General features: G+C 35.5%; 1 protein-coding gene across 4 annotated transcripts in view; it reads right to left on the bottom strand.

Annotated features, from left to right (window-relative positions):
- The window catches only part of LOC140629212 (leucine-rich repeat-containing protein 37B-like), a 78063-nt gene that overhangs the window by 4106 nt on the left and 54240 nt on the right, over positions 1–19717 (bottom strand). The window contains exons 13-14 of one of the 4 annotated variants that reach the window (XR_012027054.1): positions 11225–11281; positions 5321–5530 (exon numbers count right to left, since the gene is read on the bottom strand). The exons of 1 other annotated variant lie outside the window; for it this stretch is intronic. Coding sequence is in view for 2 of the 3 variants with exons in the window: in XM_072818809.1 (XP_072674910.1) it covers positions 11266–11281 (16 nt within the window). In the remaining variant the exon portion in view is untranslated. Of the gene's footprint in view, positions 1–4960; positions 5531–11224; positions 11282–19717 lie in introns of those variants that run through there. 2 more of the 4 variants (XM_072818808.1, XM_072818809.1) reach the window with 2 other exon arrangements.

The raw sequence follows: 19717 nt of genomic DNA, 5'->3' as shown, positions 1-19717 counted from the left end.
TCCTTTTAAAAAGTAAGTGAGTATGGAGTTTAGCTTCTAGTAATAATGTTAAACTAAGCAATTTGAACCATCTCTCCTACAGAGAGCAATTAGGAAAGTGGTTTTTTTGAAATAGAAACAAAAATCTGTTTGAGGCCTTGTAACTAACAGTATAGTGAGAACCTATGAGACCAACTAGGAGGACATTCAAGAGAGATGAGTCTAGCATTTAGAGGTGTTTTTCCCTTAGAGGTTTCTGCCATTTCTTGTAGATCTGAGTATCTGCCATTTCCAATAAAGATGGCTAAAAGCCTGCGATACTCACAATCATGAAGTCTGTGGGAAAAACTAGAGTTCAAGGCCCCCAAAGAGGGGGATAATACCTGATAAAATCTCAGAGGAAGGATGAACCTGAAATAGACCAGCCTAGCCAGAGACTGAAAACCAATTTTATTTATTTTTAAAGAGATTTTATTTATTTATTTGACACACAGGGCACAAGCAGGGGAGCAGCAAAGGGAGAGGGAGGAGCAGACTCTCTGCTGAGCAGGGAGCCTGATATCCCAGGATCCTGGGATCATGACCTGAGCCCAAAGCAGATGCTTAACTGACTGAGTCACTGAGATGCCCCTGAAAACCAATTTTAAATAATTTCAAATCTTGATCTGGTTTAGGTAATACAGAATTACTACTGGAGTTATCCACTCCCAGAAATTTCTATAGAGGAACACTTACTGGTGTTCAGTCAAAATAGAAAATAGGCACAAAAGATAAAACTGCATGATAAAAAAACAAGAGAAACAACACCCAATACAAAGAGACTTATACAGGTGATTTAGATGATGGGGGTTTTAGACGCAGATTTCACAATAAGAATAATATATGAGGACACTATATATTCTGATTTTAATTCCTATTGGATATGTGATTTTCAGATATTTTCTCCTGTGGGTTATAGTTTTATTCTATTGATAGTGTCCTTTGATGCATGTTTTTAATTTTCATTAAGTCTAGTTTTGCTTTTATTGCCTGTGCCTTAAGCATCATTCCAAGAAATCTTTACCAAACCCAGTTTTGTAACATTTTTGTCCTATGTTTCCTCTAAGAGTTTTATAATTTTAGTTCTTATGTTTCTTTGATCCATTTTGGGTTAAGTTTTAAATGTGGCTTAAACAACAGAAATCAATTTAGCACAGTTCTAGAGGGTAGAAGTCCAGTATCCGGGTGTTAACATAGTTGGATTCTGGTAGGAGCTCTCTTTTTGACTTGCAAAGGGCTGCTTTTTGCTGTGTTATCACATGGCAGAGAGAGAGAGAGACCTTTAGTGTCTCTTCCTTTCTTGTAAGGGCCCTAGGTCTACAGATCAGGGATCCATTTTTGTCACTTCATTTAACCTTAATCACTCTTTAAAGGCCTTATCTCCAGCACAGTCACATGGGTAATTAGGGTTTTAAAATATGAATTGTGGAGTGCAGGGAGGGGGGGAACACAATTCAGTCCATAGCAACCATGTATACAAGGGTTTATATCTGGGCTCTTTATTCCATTTGTTTATCTGTTTTTATGCCTGCACCATACTGTTTTGATTACTATAGCTTTGGTAAGTTTTGAAATCATAAGTGTGAGTCCTCTAACTTCATTTTCAGGATTGTTTTTGGCTATTAGGGGTCCCATGAGATTTCATACAGATTTTAGGATGGATTTTTCTATTTCTGCAGAAAGCATCATGGGAATTTCAGTGGGGATTTAATCAGATTTGTAGATCACCGTGGTTAGCACTGACATCATAACAGTATTAAATAGTATCCACAATAGCCTATTCTTCTACTTAAGTAATTTTTAATTTCCTTCACCAATGTTTTGTAGTTTTCACTGTACAAATCTTTTACCTATTTGGTTGAAATTTCTAAGTATCTTATTCTTTTGGATGGGATTGTCAATGGAATTATCTTAATTTCCTTTTCAGGTTGCTTGTTGTTAATGTATACAAATGCAGTTGTTCGAGTGTTGATCTTGTATCACGCTATTTTGCTCAGTTTGCTTATTCTAAAAAGTTTTTGTCCAATTTTTTAGGGCTTTCTACATATAAGATCTTATCATCTGCAAATAGAGATAAATTTACTTCTTTCCAAGTTGGATGCCTTGCTTAATTGCTCTGCCTAGAACTTAGAGTACTATGCTGAATGGAAGTTGCAAAAATAGACATCCTTGTCTCATTCCAAACAAGCCTTTGACCTTTGAGGATAATATTAGCTGTGTGTTTTTCATATGTGGCTTTTATTATGTTGAGGTGTTTTCCTTCCATTCCTAGTTTATTGAGTGTTTTTATCATGAAAAGGTATTGAATTGTGTCAAATGCTCTTTCTACATCAGTTGAGATAGTCATGTAATTTTTTTCCTTCATTCTGTTAATGTGATGTATTCTGTTAATGTTTTTCTTTGGGAAATACTATTCTGATTCTTTGTATGCCTTTTGATTTTTTATGTAAAAACTAGACAAAAACTGAATCATATAATGTAGCAGCTCAAAAGCATATTTTCCCTCTTTGCCACCATATGCTCTTTTTGTTGTTGTCATTGTTGTTTTTTATTGTTCTTGTAGCCTGATTCTGTGCTGAGGATCTGCCTGAGATGTAAACTTAAGGTCTTTCTAGATCTATTCTATGCTTTCTCCTTTCTTTGGGCCTTTGCCATGACATTCTAAATCCCCTATATATGCAGTTGCTTTCCAATATCCTACTTCTTAAATATCTGGCTTCCAAAAGAAGAAAAACATAAACATTAATGAGGCAGGAGGATAAAATGTGTGTGAAGCCTTTAAATCTCCTGGAAGTCACTTTGGATGGAGGTGGATGAACTTAAAGTAACAGCTGCCTGGCTCTGTATCTCTCCTTCCACTGTCAGGAGAAGCAATCAGCAGTCAGAGCCCAGATCCCCAAATATTTAAAGGAAAAGGTCTGGTTTCCCACTTGATTCTCACAGGCTGCATACAAACTGCTTCAGGATCGTGTACACAGTTGCTTGCCATGAGGCTAGGGAGTGGGGGGTGAAGAGCTGATGCTGTATTAAGAGCTCCCAGAGATTATCACTGTTTACTGTCCAAGACTTCCCTGGAAACCTAGCTATAAGCCTTCAGATAGACTCCAGAGTTCCAAAATAGTTACATCAGACAGATTCCATTGGTGCAATAGTTGTCTAGGTGAGGAGACAGATTTCTGATGAGTTAATGTTTCCTACTCTACCATCTTCCTAGAATCCTCTGCCCCAGAAGTCCTTTTTCTTTTTTTTTTTTTTTTTTTTGGCTTCACAAAAAGATTGAGAGGAAGGTACAGAGTTCTCCTATACCCATTGTCTGCATATCTCCTAATCTCCTCCATTGTCAAAATCCCTCCCCCCACCAAAATGGTACATTTGTTATAGTTGATGAACCTGCCCTGACACATTATCACCTAAAGTCTATAATTTACATTAGATTTCACTCTTGATGTACATTTTGGGAGTTTGGACAAGTGTATAATATTTATCCACCATTATAGTATCATATGAGGTATTTTCACTGCCCTAACAGTCCTCTGTGCTCCACATATTCATCCCTTCCTTCTCCCAACCCCTGGCTACCTCTGATATTATTGCTGTCTCCATAATTTTGCCTTTTCTAGTATATCATATAGTTAGAATCATGCGTCATGTATGAAGCCTTTGCAGATTGCCTTTTTTTACTTGGTGATATGAATTTAAGGCTCTTCCTTAAATGTCTTTTCTTGACTTGATAGCTCATTTCTTTTTAGTGCTGAATAATATTCCATTATGTTGAAGTACCAAAGTACTCACTTACTGAAGGGCATCTTGGTTGTTTCCAGGTTTTAGCAGTTATTAATACAGCTGCTATAAATATCCATGTTACAGATTTTTGTGTGGACATGGGTTTGTAAGTCCTTTCAGTAAATACCAGTGTGTTTGATTACTGGGTCATATGGTAAGAGTATGTTTAGTTTTGTAGGAACCTGCTAACCCGTCTTCCAAAGTAGCTGTCCCATTTTGTATTCCCACCAGTAATGACTGAGAATTCTTGTTACTCTACCTCCTAACCAGCATTTGATGTTGCCACTGATTTGGATTTTTTCCATTCTAAAAGGTGTGTAATGGTATCCAGAAGTCTTTTTTGCCTCAAAATATCACAATTTCTTTTGTTCCAAGTGGGCAGTGCTTCTACTGATTCATCTCTCTTAAAAAACGGGGATTTCATATTTGATTCTAATCAACTCTGTATGCCAAAACCAAACCCCTGATTCTATTTGAGACTTGCCCTTCTCTCTACACTTAAATTACAGATACTTGGGGGATGTCACACTTTTGTGGGACTATGCCTTTTGTATTTCTAGAAATTAACTTGTTTACCTTTGTTGTTGATATGCAAGGTACCATCTTAATTCTTCCAGAGCTCTTAAGAAAATGTTCAATAGCCATTATCCTTGATCTGGTCTTTACCCAATGCCCTAGGTTTAGTCTTTTCCCTCAAGCTGTTTCTTAATGGCTAGGGCTTTTATTAGATGAGAATGTTTTATTTTCCAATCTGAAATGTCTGGGCAATTTATAATCTCTTTAATTTTGCCTGCAAATGGATCATGCCTTTTCTCAAGTCATCTCTTTCTTGTAGAATCTTACCAAATGAAATAGTTTGTGCATTTAACATTTTTCCTCAAAATCTCCTCCCCCAGTTCTGTAAGTTTATTAAATTATTTTCTGCTAGATTATCCCATGCAACATTTTTGCCAACTGTTTGCCATTATATGAATCATAATTTTTCTGATTTCTTTTTCCCTGCCATTTTTCCAGCTTCCTATTAGAGTCTCCTCAATACCTGCTTCCTGGTTCTAAACTATTATGTATTTTAGTTTTTTGCTATTGGAGCACCCTGCTTACAGCTTACTTCTTCTATAGCTGTTCACTTTTGCTATAGTAATGTCTCTAATTCAGTAGCTTAAAACAAAATAATTTATTCTTTTTTATACATCTTAGAATGAGCTGGTCTAGACTCCAAACCGGAATTTAGGTCTAAGTCTACTCTATTTCCCACCTATGTAGTTAGGGCACATTCTTACAGTAATGTCAGATGCGTGGGCAAGTTCAGTTGAACAAACACATTTCAAGATTCTGTATGCACTATAGCTACTAACATCTCAAGGCTAAAATAAGTAATGTGACTTAATCCAAAGTCAAAGCTCAGAAAGGTATTCTATCTCTAGAAGAAGGAACAGTAGTCACATGGCAAAGGACACAAAATGAAGGGGTGAAGAACTATGGTCAATAATACAATGTACCAAATCATTTAAACACTAACCAAAACAAGTATGAGAAAGCTATGCTCAAAGTTGTCATTAAAAAAATTAGAGATAGGGATCCCTGGGTGGCGCAGCGGTTTGGCGCCTGCCTTTGGCCCAGGGCGCGATCCTGGAGACCCGGGATCGAATCCCACGTCGGGCTCCCGGTGCATGGAGCCTGCTTCTCCCTCTGCCTGTGTCTCTGCCTCATTCTCTCTCTCTCTCTGTGACTATCACAAATAAATAAAAATTAAAAAAAATTAGAGATAAACAGTGATGTTTCTTGACAAAATACTTAATTTACCTGTAAGCAAAAATAATTCTGAATATATATGTACCTAATAACTAGCCTCAAAATATAGAAAACAAAAATTTACAATTCAAAAAGAAGAAATATGGGGCACCTGGGTGGCTCAGCAGTTGAGCGTCTGCCTTTGGCTCAGGGTGTGATCCCAGAGTCACAGGATCAAGTGCCACATTGGGCTCTGTGCATGGAGCCTGCTTCTCTCTCTACCTGTGTCTTTGCCTCTCTCTCTGTGTCTCTCATGAATAAATAAATAAAATCTTAAAAAAAGGAGAAATATGAAAATTAATGATCACAGATTTTAACTTACCATTCTCAATGACTTTTACAACAAGCAGACAGAAATTAATAGAAGGAAAATTTTAACCCAATTAACAAGCTTGATTTACTTATCTTGTATGTAAAACTTCAAAATGAATATTAAAACTACTTAATGCCCTTTATTATTGAGTACATACAGAACATTTTAAATATTTGACTATAGTTCATCCATAAAGAAATTATCAAATTTCAAAGGATTGAAATCATATTTTCTCAGATCATCATGAAATTAGATTACAAAAGAATAACATAAAGATAATTAGAAAAGCCCTATATATTTGTAAATTTAAAGATAGAACATTAAATATCTCATGCCTCAAGGGAAAAAAAAGAAAAATAGAAAATATTTTTAAATACTGATGAAAATACTATATATTAAAACTTGTAGGTGTATAGCTAAAACAAGCTTACAGAGAAAATTTTGGCTTTAGATTCACATGTTAGAAAAGACGGAAAGCTGAAAAAGTGATTTGAGCAACTATCTGAGGAAGGAAGAAAAAACAACAAATTCAAACGAAAAGAAACTAGAAGGAAAAAACTAAGAATAGTAATTAATGAAATAATAAATATTCAACAAATCAACAAGCCAAAAGTAGTTTCTTTGAAATAAAATTGATACTTATTCCCAGACAGAACTCATCATTAAAAATAAAAGAAGGCATAACTAACTAAATTCAGGAATTAAAAAGTTGGAAAAAAAAAAAAAGGAATTAAAAAGTTGGGAGACATTACCATATATCCTACTTCACCATTTGGCAACATATAGTAATATTAACAGGGCTCTACATTGTGGCATAATTTTTTTACTGTATAAAGAATATATGATACTTGTGTATATAATTTAGAAAAACAGATAACAAAGTAAAATAGTGTCCCAATAGTTAGGAAAAAATGTTTCTCAATCCTAGATGTACACTGGAATTGTCAAGTATGCATTCTTTAAATATTGATGCTTTGGGCCTGTTGGAGGATTATTTAAATCATAATTTCTAATTGTGTCTTTGCATCTATATTTTTTAAATTGCCACTTAAGAAAATATTTATTTATTTGAGAGAGCACAAGCAGAGGGAGTAGGAAAGGGAAAAGCAGGCTCCCCACTGAGCAGGAAGCCCAATGTGGGACTCAATCCCAGGACCCCCAGGATCATGACTTTAGCCAAAGGCAGGTACCTAACTGAGCCATCCAGGTGCCCTGCCATGTTGACTCTAATATTTAGTCACATTATGAACAACTGATAGAGAAAATAATATTTTAATGTCCTTCAGGTCTTTTTTGCTTGTATAAACATAATTTTTATATAGATTCTTATGAAGCACACAATTTTGAAACGTTTTAAACTTACCAACATGTTCCTACTGGTATAGGAAGATGTTTACAATGCTTCTACCACTGCATTTTTAATAGTTACGTAGTATTCTATTTTGTGAATTTATTACCATTAATATAACTAATACATTATTAGGCATTTGAATATTCAATAGTATAAACAGTGCTAAGAGAATATCTTTATAAAAGTACTTTTCACACATCTATAAAAAGCACTTGTTAAGTCATTTATTCAAATATATTCTTACTGGATTAATGCAAATAGTTTATGTAACAGTTGGTAACTAAGTTTTTATCTTAGATGCTTGCCCAGAATCACATAGGCTATTAAGATTGAAAGAGATATATTAATATCTGTTTGGCTAACCATATTATCCCTAACACAGCAATGCCTGTTATACAGAAGGCATACAAAAATATTTGTTGAATAAGTGAATGAATTTAATTCCTTGGAACTAACTTCAATTTCTAGAGTATGTGGAGCAGCCACTTTCAAAAGAAAGATAGTGTAATCTTAGGAGGAAATCTAGCATGAGAAGACAAACTTAGAATCTATGACCTAAAATCTTTTACTTTCAAATTAACGATTAATAACAGAGAGTTATTGAGGTTTATGTACACCTACACTTTAAATATGGTCATTTTGGCATGTAGATTTTAAGCTACCATTTATTGAATGTTTTATATCCATTGTCTCATTGAAACTTCACAACCACCTACTATAGTGAATATTACTATCTCATTTGAAAGATGAGGTTTAGAGAGGTGAGGTAAATATGCTCAAGGTCACCAGCAAAAGAACAGGAGACAGGAATTCAACTCTGGTTTGTATGGTAGGAAAAAAAAAAAGCACCCCTTTAACCACTGTGCCTCCCATGTATTTTGGTTTTCTGCTGCACTGGAGCAGAATAACTTTGGACATTGCAATTAAAGATAATATTCTTATAACCAATACATGACTATGGAGAAATATTAGACAATTCAGATAAGCAAAACAAATGCAAATTATACCTATGATTCTGTTATCCATTGGGTGAACAGTACTTTTTATCTATCTGAAACAAATATGTCCTACCTCTGAAATTATTACAATCCCTGTCATTCTGTTTTGCTCACTGTGTATTTGGGCACTTGACATGCATTGAAGAAGCAGTACAATATATATATTTTTTAAACTGACCATTGGCTATTTTTTCTATAGCATCTATTCATTCTTTCATAATTATAAATATTATTATGTTTATGTCCTATTTTGTTCCATGCATTCTGCTACCTTTTGAAAATATAGTGGTGATCAGAAACAGATATGATCCCTGCCCTCATGGAGCTGTCAGTTGATCAGAGGAGAGTTTTATGAATAAAAAATGACAAATAAATGTAAATGTGCTATTGTAAAAAGCATTATGCAAGATAGGGATGTGAGTTTGTACAAGGAAAATTTGACCTAATCAGAAAAGGCTTCTCTGATAAAATAATAAGTAAGCTAATATTTGAAGGAAAGTTAAAGTAGGGAAGGAGGAGCCTTACAAAGGAAGGTACTAATATATGAAAAGCCCTGAGACAATAAAGACCTTGAGAATAAGGGAAATAGAAAGAAGGCTGGCACAGCTCAGGATGGATAAACCAGCTGGAGACTCTCATACAGCATGGGGCTGAAGAGGAAAGTAGGGACCAAACTCTGCAAAGGCCCTGAGGCTGGGTCATGCTGAGTATACTCAGAGCAGCAAAGATTCCAGCGTGGCTAAAGTGGCATAAGTAAGGCAAGAGCAATGTAAAATGAGGTTAGGGAGGCAACAAGGCGCCAGATAGTAATGCAGTGCTCTCCATTAGCACTTTCTACAGTGATGGAAATGTTCTTATCTGCTGCCCACTGTGTTAACCATTACTCACTTGAAACTGAACACTCAGAATATGGTTAGTATAATGGAGGAACTGAATGTTTAATTTTATTTAATTCTAATAGTCTTTAGCTGCAGTGTCTAATATGGTGACTTCTGAACCATGTGTGGCTAGTGTAGCTAAGGAATCTAAATTTTAATCAGTTGAAATTGAGGTTGCCATGTATGGCTAGTATCTACTGTGTTAAACCCTGCAGCTCTAGCCAGTGTTGCCTTTGGCTTTTACTCTGGAATAATTGAATTTTAATTACCTAAAGCATTTATAGCCAAATTGGTGTTTTGCTTTACTTTTAAGCAAAGTAATAAGAACTTAAACATAATTTCCTTGACTGTCATTTTTAATTGATACTTTGAGGCATCTCAGAAGGTGAAATGTAGTTGGTTAGAGTACATATATTTTTTCTCATATATTTGTCTTAGCTTAAATGTTTCTTGGTCATTAAAGCCATCCCTGACTTCCTCTAGATGAAGTAGTTCCTCCTAGTTAACATTCTTGTAGAATTCTGCACTTTCTCTTCTTGTCTCTTGCCATATACTAACGTATATTGATATTTGTATAATTATATAATATCTTCACAACCCCAGCCACACATAAGATTTTATTTAGGGCAGGGATAGTGTCTTACTGTCAGTCTATAGTTCATGGAATTGTTGTAGGCCCTTAGTGAATATTTGACACCTGGATAAAAGATCCAGAAAAGATTCCGATAAAGAAGTGAATGACTATACAGCAGTCTTTTCTACTATACTCGTCTTTCTGCTTTTTTATCCATCCTGGTTCTCATCCACATACCTCAGGCCATTAAGGACTTCCCTTAACCATCTATTCAGCCCTGTTGCTTAAAACTATTGATAAACATAAATCTCAATTCTATCTAAGCAGTCTTCATTGAGAGACCTTTTCCCACTCACCAAAAAGGGATTTAACTATCTTAAAGTAGATCCAAAAGAACTAGTGAAAAGCTTGATGACCTCTGTAGCTCAGAAATGAATTACGCTACGGTGACAACATGCTTTGTCTCTTAAGACTTCTCAGCTTTCATATAAATCATAAGAGTCTACCTTATTTTACATGAATTGCCCATTTTAAGACAGAATAATGATGGCATGTGACAAGTGGCAGTTGTCTCATAGTATTTCACTTAGCTGGCTTTACACAATTCACTCACCCTTAGGTTACTTAAGGTTGTATATATTCATATGTTGAATTTGTCTTTGGGACGTTCTAAGAACCCTTAGTGGGAATTCTGCAGCACATGACAGTGATTTTCTTTTTTCTTTTTTCTTTTTTTAAAGAGGTGGTTTTTTTCTTTAAATTTTTATTTATTTATGATAGTCACAGAGAGAGAGAGAGAGAGAGGCAGAGGGAGAAACAGGCTCCATGCACCGGGAGCCTGATGTGGGATTCGATCCCGGGTCTCCAGGATCGCGCCCTGGGCCAAAGGCAGGCGCCAAACCGCTGCGCCACCCAGGGATCCCACATGACAGTGATTTTCATTTATTTTGGTCCACAATGGGACTACCTTCTCTACTATCCCTCAGACAGTTGGAGGACTGTTAGAGCATCTTCCTACAATTTGTATGAAACTTGTAGTGATAGAACTGAAGTGAGCATCCAGTGACCTGGGTTTCATTTAGTCTTGCTGCAATTCAGTGTGTCACCTTCAATGTACTTAACCATTCTAAACTTGAAGTTAGAGCCTCTTATTTCCTACCTGTTTCAGTGATATTAGAACTAGTAAAATAATCAATTTTTGTGAAGCATACTAAAGTCCTTCTACAAAACAAATTAGATGCAAAGATTGCTGAGTGTGTTTGTGCAGAACTGCTGATGTTTCAAGCCAGATAGAACAGTAGCACCTATTCAAGTCACCACCACAGGGGACCTCTTAAAAGTCAGTTGACTTCACTATATGATAGGTTAGGATTGTTATTGGTTTATATTTCTCTTCCTGCTAAAAGAAAAGCCGTGAGTCTAGAAGAAGGAATTAAGAGTAGTAGTTTCTGAGGAAACCAGTGCCACAATGAACTGTGTGGTAGGTCAATTTGTTCTTTAAGCAGGTCTGGCAATTACCTTGGAATACTAGGCCTTCATATTTTTTCCACGTTTTTTCTTTATGCTTTATCATTCCTGATGAAAGAAACAAGAACAGTAAAAAGAAAAGCTATAGGTTACTCTGAAAAGATGCCAAGTTTCTTTAGGGGAGTGGTTGTCTTAGGTGGCGCTCTTACTACAGCACTGGGAGCTACACTGGTCCAAAGAGTAAAGCATGGCCTTTTGGGATCATAATGTGCTGTACATTTCTATTCCTATTGCTGCTCCCAGAATTTCTTATCTCTTGCCCTGGCAAATCATAACACACACATACACACAGGCACACACACACCCATCCCTGTCCAGTGCACCCAGTAGGGGGGAGGGGGCAGAAAAGACAAAGTCATTTATATAATGTGTCTCCCTGCTGAGCCCCTAATGGCCGAAGCTTTTGTTCTGCATTCAGTGGCTGCTTGTGATGGGCAGGAAGCTGCAGTCTCCCTTTGTTCCATGGCCTTATTCAGCAATTTAGATCCATCATAAAAATCAAATATGCATGTTGCAATCGCCTTGCCTACAACAGCTTCAATTTTCACCTTTCTTTAATTTGAACTCCACAGGGGAAGAAAGAGAACGAAGGAAAAGGGGAGAATGGGGAGAGGAAAAAAAAATTGCTTTGTATTTTTGCTCAGTGGACTGTGAAAATAGGCAGTAATGAAAAAATATATTTTTAATCTCCTAGATGTATCCTATTCGAAACAGCGCATACCACGAAACCAGGCCAGTTGAATCCCTTCTAGAAATGCCCTCAAACCATTCTGGTTATTGAGGCTCCAAAACTGGATGCGAAGTGGTTGGGAAGAGAGCAAAGTAGAATAGCATTACAAGAGGGTGGAAAGAGGAATACTATGTTTTGGGCTTGAGAAATCATCCCATTCAGAAAGGTGACAACTACACCACTTCTGGTTAAAAAAAAAAAAAAAAAATTTAAGGTCAACTGACTGTCATGAGTTTATTTTGTAGAATAAATGATTTGGGAAAAGGGTTCACAGATGGAATGAAAGAGAGATTACAATTAAAGATAAATATTTCCTCTCTAAATAAAAATGAACACATTGAAAGAGATGTTTTTGTCCACTTATTGATTTGTACACTATATTTAAAATTTTCCCAGAACTTCAAAGGATGTGTTCCCTGGGGTTCAAATAAATTTTCATCAGTGGCTTTGGTATTGATTATTCAGAAAAATACAGAAACCCTTTACCTAGTCCATTATTAGACTTGAACAGGGACTTTACAGAGGAGTTCATGCTCTAAATATAAACAATATGGCCAATATTTATTTGATTTGTTAAAAAAAATAAAAGATCTGAAGAACTTTGCCTCTTTATGCCTGGTTTTACTTATTATTATAGATTTTGAAAGCTCGAGCTAAAGTTGAAGCTGAACAGTTTGAAGATCCTTTGCCTGTTTTTATAAATGGAGCTCTTTCAGGGTAATTCCAGGGAGATTTGCTGTAGGCAACATTAGACAGCCGCAGAACATAATGTAGGATGGATGCAGACTGAAAGAGTGATCTTGAGGATCATTCAAGGTTGAAAAGCCTTTGATTGTCTTGAGTGGAACTTCTCCTGGAAGATGTACTGAGTGAGTCTGGGATCAAAACCAGTTTCAGAAGTTTGATCCAGTTGTAATATGGAAATCCACCAGATTCTGCTATGACTGATTAGAGATGTGTGAAGAAGGTTTCTCTTTTCCAACATTATTGATTTTTCTTTCAAACCCCCCCAGTTTCACAGAGAAAATCTCTGGCATTTAAAAGTGTTCAATTTAGTACAGTTCACTGATGCATGTAATCTTTGCTAACTGCATCCCATTTTCTCTGAACTTGGTTTTTCAGGTCCTCTTATGTTCTGGGTATATTTTAGGTTTACTTTTGGTTTTAAGTGAAATCAAGAATGCACCAGGACATATGAGTACTGAAAGGATAAATTTAATATTTGTAAGGGTTTTTTTTAGTTGCAATTTTTCCTTCCCTCTGTTGGAAATGGAGGAAATTATCTATGCCCAGAAAAAAAGAGGTATAATTTTTAAAAGTGGAGTCCACAATTTAAGCTTCCATCTGAGTCAAGGGATTTGTTTATCTCTTGAATCTCATCTGGAAAATGTGAGAAAATTAAGATGGTAATAGTGCCTGGAAATTTACAACACTGGAGAAAATCTGTAGTTGTATAGGCTAGCTCAGGCAAAAGCTGTGGCTCTGTGCTTCCTCAACTCCCTTTCTCCACCCCTTCATTTAACACTATCCCATGTCTCTTAGACTATTGTGGACAGATATCAGATCCTATAACTTTTCATTGAAGTCAGAACCATATGCTGTCATTTTATGTTTTCAGCTTCTCTTTAATGAGAAAAGATGCTGGATAGATGTATCAGATGGTCAATGTTGCATATTGGAGAGTGAAGCCTTTTCTCTTTGAATGTAAGATAATTTAATGTGCGAGAGTTTATTTTTAATTGAACATTTTTCTCTCCCATATCAAATGGGAACTTTTCTTTGTCCTCAGTTCTGTTTTCCCAAGAAATAAATTGTAGAAAGCATAGAGGAAAAATTGTTCAGGTATTTTCTTGACTAGGCTTCCTTTTCAGGCCACCTGGTTTGTATTTCAAGGTCATGCTACTTACTTCCATGATTGTTACCTATGCTTTAAACAAAATGTTAGATTTCTTTTCCCTCAAGATGTCAATGTCTTTCAGAGTGCCTCTTTTTCTTCAGTATTAAATATATGTTGAACTAATAATAAGTCTGAATTACTGAAACTTTTCTCTTATATAAAATCATGTAGAAGTTGAGTGTAGGCTCCAGAATTAGTCTCAGTTCAAATTCTGTTTCCAACCTTGACCAACTCTGTGATCTCTGGCAAGTTAAGCCTCAGTGTCTTCATTTGTAAAATGAGTATGTGAGGGTAATAACACCTGATTCATATGATGATCAGAATTACAAGAGATTATACAAAGTTTGTTACAGGTTGAGTTACATGGAGATGAGCATTCAGGATGTTTACCATTTATTAGGGAGTACTCTTGGGATCAGCACCTCTGGAAAATGAGTTGTAGTGCATTCCCAGCAAAGACCTCAGCCAATCCTACAGGTAAGTTTTTTCAACTGAGAGCTACAGGTAAGTTTTTTCAACTGAGGGCCATCTTCTCTCAGGTCTCCCATTAGCTGGTGAAATAAGTCCTTCATTCCTAAAGGAATATCTGGGTGGCCCATCCCAGTTTCCCCCAGAAGTATTTAGTAAATGCTCAATAAATGTTAGCTATGGAGTAGTGCCAGTGTACTGTGAGACTATTTACCTGTGAGACTATTCTCATCAGTATTGCAAACATTTGCTCCCCTTATATATACTAATTACAAGGGACAGTATAGTGTTGTGGTAAGAGCACAGCCCTGGAACTGGACTTCATGAATATGAGTCCCAATGCCCTAGCTAGCAGCTGAATGACCCAGATAGATTAGGATCATGTACCTTGGTTTTCTCAACCGTGAAATGGGAATAATAATAGTACCTATTTTCATAGGCTTATTATAAGGATTCAATATGTTAATACTGAACACTTTGAACAGTGCCTGGTATGTAATATGTTCTTACTGTGCTTATTGTTGTTATTTTATTTCTTCTCTCAAGTTAAACATGTAGTCAAAAAGAACTTTGGAATCAGATAATTCATGGTTTAAAATCCCAGCTCTGTCACTTAACAACTATTTTTATTATGTTATTTAATCTGTGGTACTCAAGTTTTCTCATTTGTTAGAGACGTTTTGATGTCCCTTATAGAATGCACCAAGAATTTGAAGTTTTTATAAACCTATGTTTTAGTTCCTTTTCTGAAATATGGGAATAATCCTACCCTTAAGATGTCACGAAGATTGCATGAGTTCATATATGAAAAGTACATAGAATGATGCCTGATGCAAAGTGCACATTAAGTGTTAGCTAATAGGATGAAGATGATGATATCAACAACGCATATATAAAGTACTCTGCACAGTGCCTTGCATATATAAGCACTCAAATCGTATTTTTGAAGCCCATCATGGATCTATTATTTTATTCTCTCCTTATAGCCTTTATTTCCTATGTAATCTGGTCTGCTGTTCCTTTATTCTTGATTATTCCTTTCCTCTTCCCTCACTGGCTTCAGGTTTTTGAATGTTATGTGTGGGTAACATTAAACCATATCCTCTGACATCTTTTAAAAATTATTTTGATCTTCTTTCATTTTCTGGAGATAATAAGGCTGATGAGTGATTAAATGTTATCTTCAAGTGTAGGAAGGCTCTTGCTGCAGAAAGGATAGTTGTCAGTTCTCTGTCTTTAGGACAGAAGAAGAGAAATAGACTTAAATGTAATGTAAACCCAGTATGGATGACCAAAGAGGATGGTAAAATCTCTAACTCCAAGAGAGACTGAAAAACAAAGAGTGCTCTTAATTTAACTAGAATAAGTATGCACATATGTTCCCATCTAAATGAAAGAGAAAATTCTAAGGAATCTCTTTTGACTCCCACAATTTTCTGATTCTGCTATCCCAAAATATCTTAACCATAAATATTACCTGCTAATGTATACCTTGCTTATGCTATTTTACTCTATTGTCATATTATCTTTCCTGGTTTTATAATAGCTGCTGCCTTTATAAATTCAGAAGGATCTTGGTTTGGCACAGCCATCTACTATTTATAATAGCTTATAAACTATTTCTCTTTAAAATAGTATATAATAATAAACAATGACAGCTAGAATGTTCTTTTACACTCCAGAGGAAATAGCCTGATTAAATCCACCTTATTCATATACTCAGGGTTTTTATATTGTTTTAGATTTAAATATTGCCAAGTGTTAACCTTAGATTGTTACTTTGGCAGAAACTTGATAGTATAATTATGGCCTTTATAATTACTCATGTAGAAAATCATCTTAATTAAATAAACAAAAACTGAAGGCAAAGGAACATTATGATTGAGTTTATTCCATACGAATAAGAGGAAGAGTGGCTCAAAATAGAAGCAGACATCTGTGGAAATAAAGAAGAAAAATCTGCAGTTCTTAAAAACCTAGTCTTCTCTTTTGAGGATATTATCATATAGAGATCTAGGAAATAGCACAGCTTCAAACATACCCCTTAATAGATAGAGTAAAGCTGCATTTTTGATGGCAGACAAAGCTATCATCTTTGTTCAGACTTTGAACTACTATTGTAGCATCTTCTACCCAGGAATCTCATATTCCCACAAATTCTATACATAGTAGTTATTACATGTTAAATATATAAAGCATGAAATTTCTCTTCCTGAAAGTCCCTGAGAGTGTATAAATTATAGATCATTGTTTTTAGAACTTTTTCTTTGAGTTCCTTCTGACTATCCCCACTGAAGACCTAGGCCCTGTTAGTATGTCTTTTAGAAACTTACAGCACAGGAAAATTTTCTGTAATATTTTCTCATTAAGAAATATTGCTTCCCTAAAAAATATGAGGGAGCTAGCTGGATTTTTGTGTGTGTGAAATACACTAGAACTTTAGTTGTTTTTTTTTTTTTATATATCTTTGTGCTTGGCACAGAATGGGTACTCAATAAGTAGTAATGGTTCACTGAGTCCATAAAAATTAGTTGTCAGGTTAAAAGAGATTCTTTTGGTATGATACATATTTATTGCATCAATGTCCACAGGAGTTCTGGAATTGCTTTCAGAGTTCAGAGCCTTTAGTACAGTCTTTTGAATATACTCATCTTTTCATATCAGTTAACATTTACAGAGTGCCTATAGTACATATTTTTAAGTAGCATGATTTTACTCATCAGTTGTCATTTATTTTTTTTAGTTGAAGTATAGTTGACATACACTGTTGCATTAGTTTCTTGTACACATAGTGATTTGACCAGTCTGTTATGCCATGCATACTGCATGTGTAGTTGCCATCTGTCACCATACTGAGCTATTACAATACAACTGGCTATATTCCCTATGCTGTGCCTTTTATCCCTTTGATTTATTCATTCCATAACTGGAGGCCTGTATCTCCCATTCCTCTTCACATGGTTTACCTATCTATTCCTCCCCCACTCCCTTCTGACAACCATAAGTCTGTTCTCTGTGTTTATGGGTTTATTTCTGCTTTTTTGTTTATTTGTTCACTTGTTTTATATTTTAAATTCCTTATATAAATGAAATAATACGGTATTTTTCTATCTCAGTCTGACTTATTTCATTTAGCATAATACCCACTAGGTCTATCCATGTTGTCTCAGATGGCAAGATCTCATTTTTTATGGCTGAATAATATTCTGTTGTGTATATATCACACATTTATTTATTCAAAGATTTTATTTATTTCAGGGAGAGAGATAAAACCTAAGTGGGAGAGGGACAAGGGAGAGGCAGAGAATCCCTAGCAGACTCTATACCAAGCATGGAGCTCAACTTGGAGCTTCATCTCATGACCCTGAGTTCATGACCTGAGCCAAAACCTAGAGTTGGCTGCTTAACCAACTGAGCTGTCCCATAGATGCCACATATTCTTTACCCATTCATCCATCAATGGATACTTAGGTTGTTTTCCTAAGTATTATATTGATACTATATTGTCTGTTATAAATAATGCTGCAATAAACATAGGAATGCATATATATTTTTGAATTAGTGTTTTCTTTAGTTAAATATCCAAAAGTGGAATTACTGGATCATATGCTGTTTCCATTTTTAATATTTTGAGGAACCTCCATACTGTTTTCCACAGTGGTTGCACAGTTTACATTCCACCAAGAGTACACACATGTTCCTTTTTCTCCACATCCTCACCAACACTTGTTATTTCTTGTCTTTTTGTTTTAGCCATTCTGATTGGTATAAGATGGTATCTTATTGTAGTTTTGATTTGTATTTCCCGGATGATTAGTGATATTGAGCATCTTTTCATATGTCTGTTAGCCATTTATATATCTTTTTTGGAAAAACGTCCATTCAGGTCCTCTACCCATTTTTTAACTGGATTATCTGGGATTTTTTGGTGTTGAGGTGTATAAGTTTTCTGTGTATTTTGGATACTAACCCCTTATTGGATATATAGTTTATAAATTTCTCCCATTGAGCAGTCCCTAATTCTTGTGTAGTTCCAATAGTTTTATTTTTGCATTTATTTTCCTTACCTGCAGAGACATATCTAGAAAAATGTTGCTAAGACCAGTAAAGAGTTTATTGTCTATATTTTCCTTTAGGAGTTTTATGGTTTCAGGTATTACATGTAGGTTTTTAATCCATTTTGAGTTTATTTTTGTGTATAGTATAAGAAAGTGGTCCAGTAGACTCCTAACTCTGGGAAACGAACTAGGGGTGGTGGAAGGGGAGGAGGGCGGGGGTGGGGGTGACTGGGTGGCAGGCACTGAGGTGGGCACTTGACGGGATGAACACTGGGTGTTATTCTGTATGTTGGCAAATTGAACACCAATAAAATATAAATTTATTATTAAAAAAAAAAGTGGTCCAGCTTCATTGTTCTCATGTAGTTGGCCAGTTTTCCCAGCATCATTTATTGAAGACATTATCTTATCCCTATTGTATTTTCTTGCCTCTTTTGTTGTAGATTAATTGGCCATATAAATTTGTGTTTATTTCTGGTTCTGTTCCACTGATCTTTGTGTCTTTTTTTTCTGCCAGTATCACACTGTTTTGATTACTGTAGCTTCGTAGTATCTGGGAGTATTTGGCTTTGTCCTTCTTTCTCAAGATTGTTTTGGCTAGTAGTTTGTTTATTTTCAATTATATCAATTGTCTGCCACTCTCCCTTCTGTCAGTAATAGTAACAATGCTGAAGGGGGACAGTAAAAAATAAGAAATGGTTTTCCTTCAGAGTTAACATTTAGAAATGTATGTACAAATTAATATAGTACAAAATACAATGTTTTAATAGTTATAAAAGAAGCATAGAGTGAAATAGATGACGTATCTGGTTGAGCTTCATGGAAGAGGTTGTATTTCAGATGGATCTTGGTGGATATGGGTAGGAAAATATGGGAAAAGGATATGTCAGGCAAGAAGAAAAAACTTGTAAACAAAGGACCAAAAGCAGAAAAGCACTTGGTTCAATTAGAGAATGGTTGAATAGTAGGTAAAGTAAGAAAAGAAACCAGGGAGATAGAACTCTGGAGCCAGGGTCCCTGGGTATAAATCGTAGTACTGACACATATTAACTGTCTTTTGACAAGTGACTTGAACTGTGTGTCTTAGTTTCTCATCTTTAAAATGGGGATAATATCTTTATTTTTTTTTATTAAGTTGATATGAACAATAAGATACCATATGTAATGCACCTAGAACAGTGCCCAGCATATAGCAAGCATTATGTAAGTGTTAGAAGGCAGGAGGGTGGACATTCTTTCCGGGATGCCCCTGAAAGCTTTTGAGCAATGGGGGCAAAGAGATAGAAGCTGTGCTTTGATAGGACAATCCTGGCAGTACTGTGCATAACTGA

The sequence above is a fragment of the Canis lupus genome (genome assembly GCF_048164855.1).
Source record: "Canis lupus baileyi chromosome 3 unlocalized genomic scaffold, mCanLup2.hap1 SUPER_3_unloc_2, whole genome shotgun sequence".
NCBI classification, from domain to species: Eukaryota; Metazoa; Chordata; class Mammalia; order Carnivora; family Canidae; genus Canis; species Canis lupus.
Note: the sequence above shows the minus strand (reverse complement) of the source record. Positions and strands in the feature narration are given on the sequence as shown.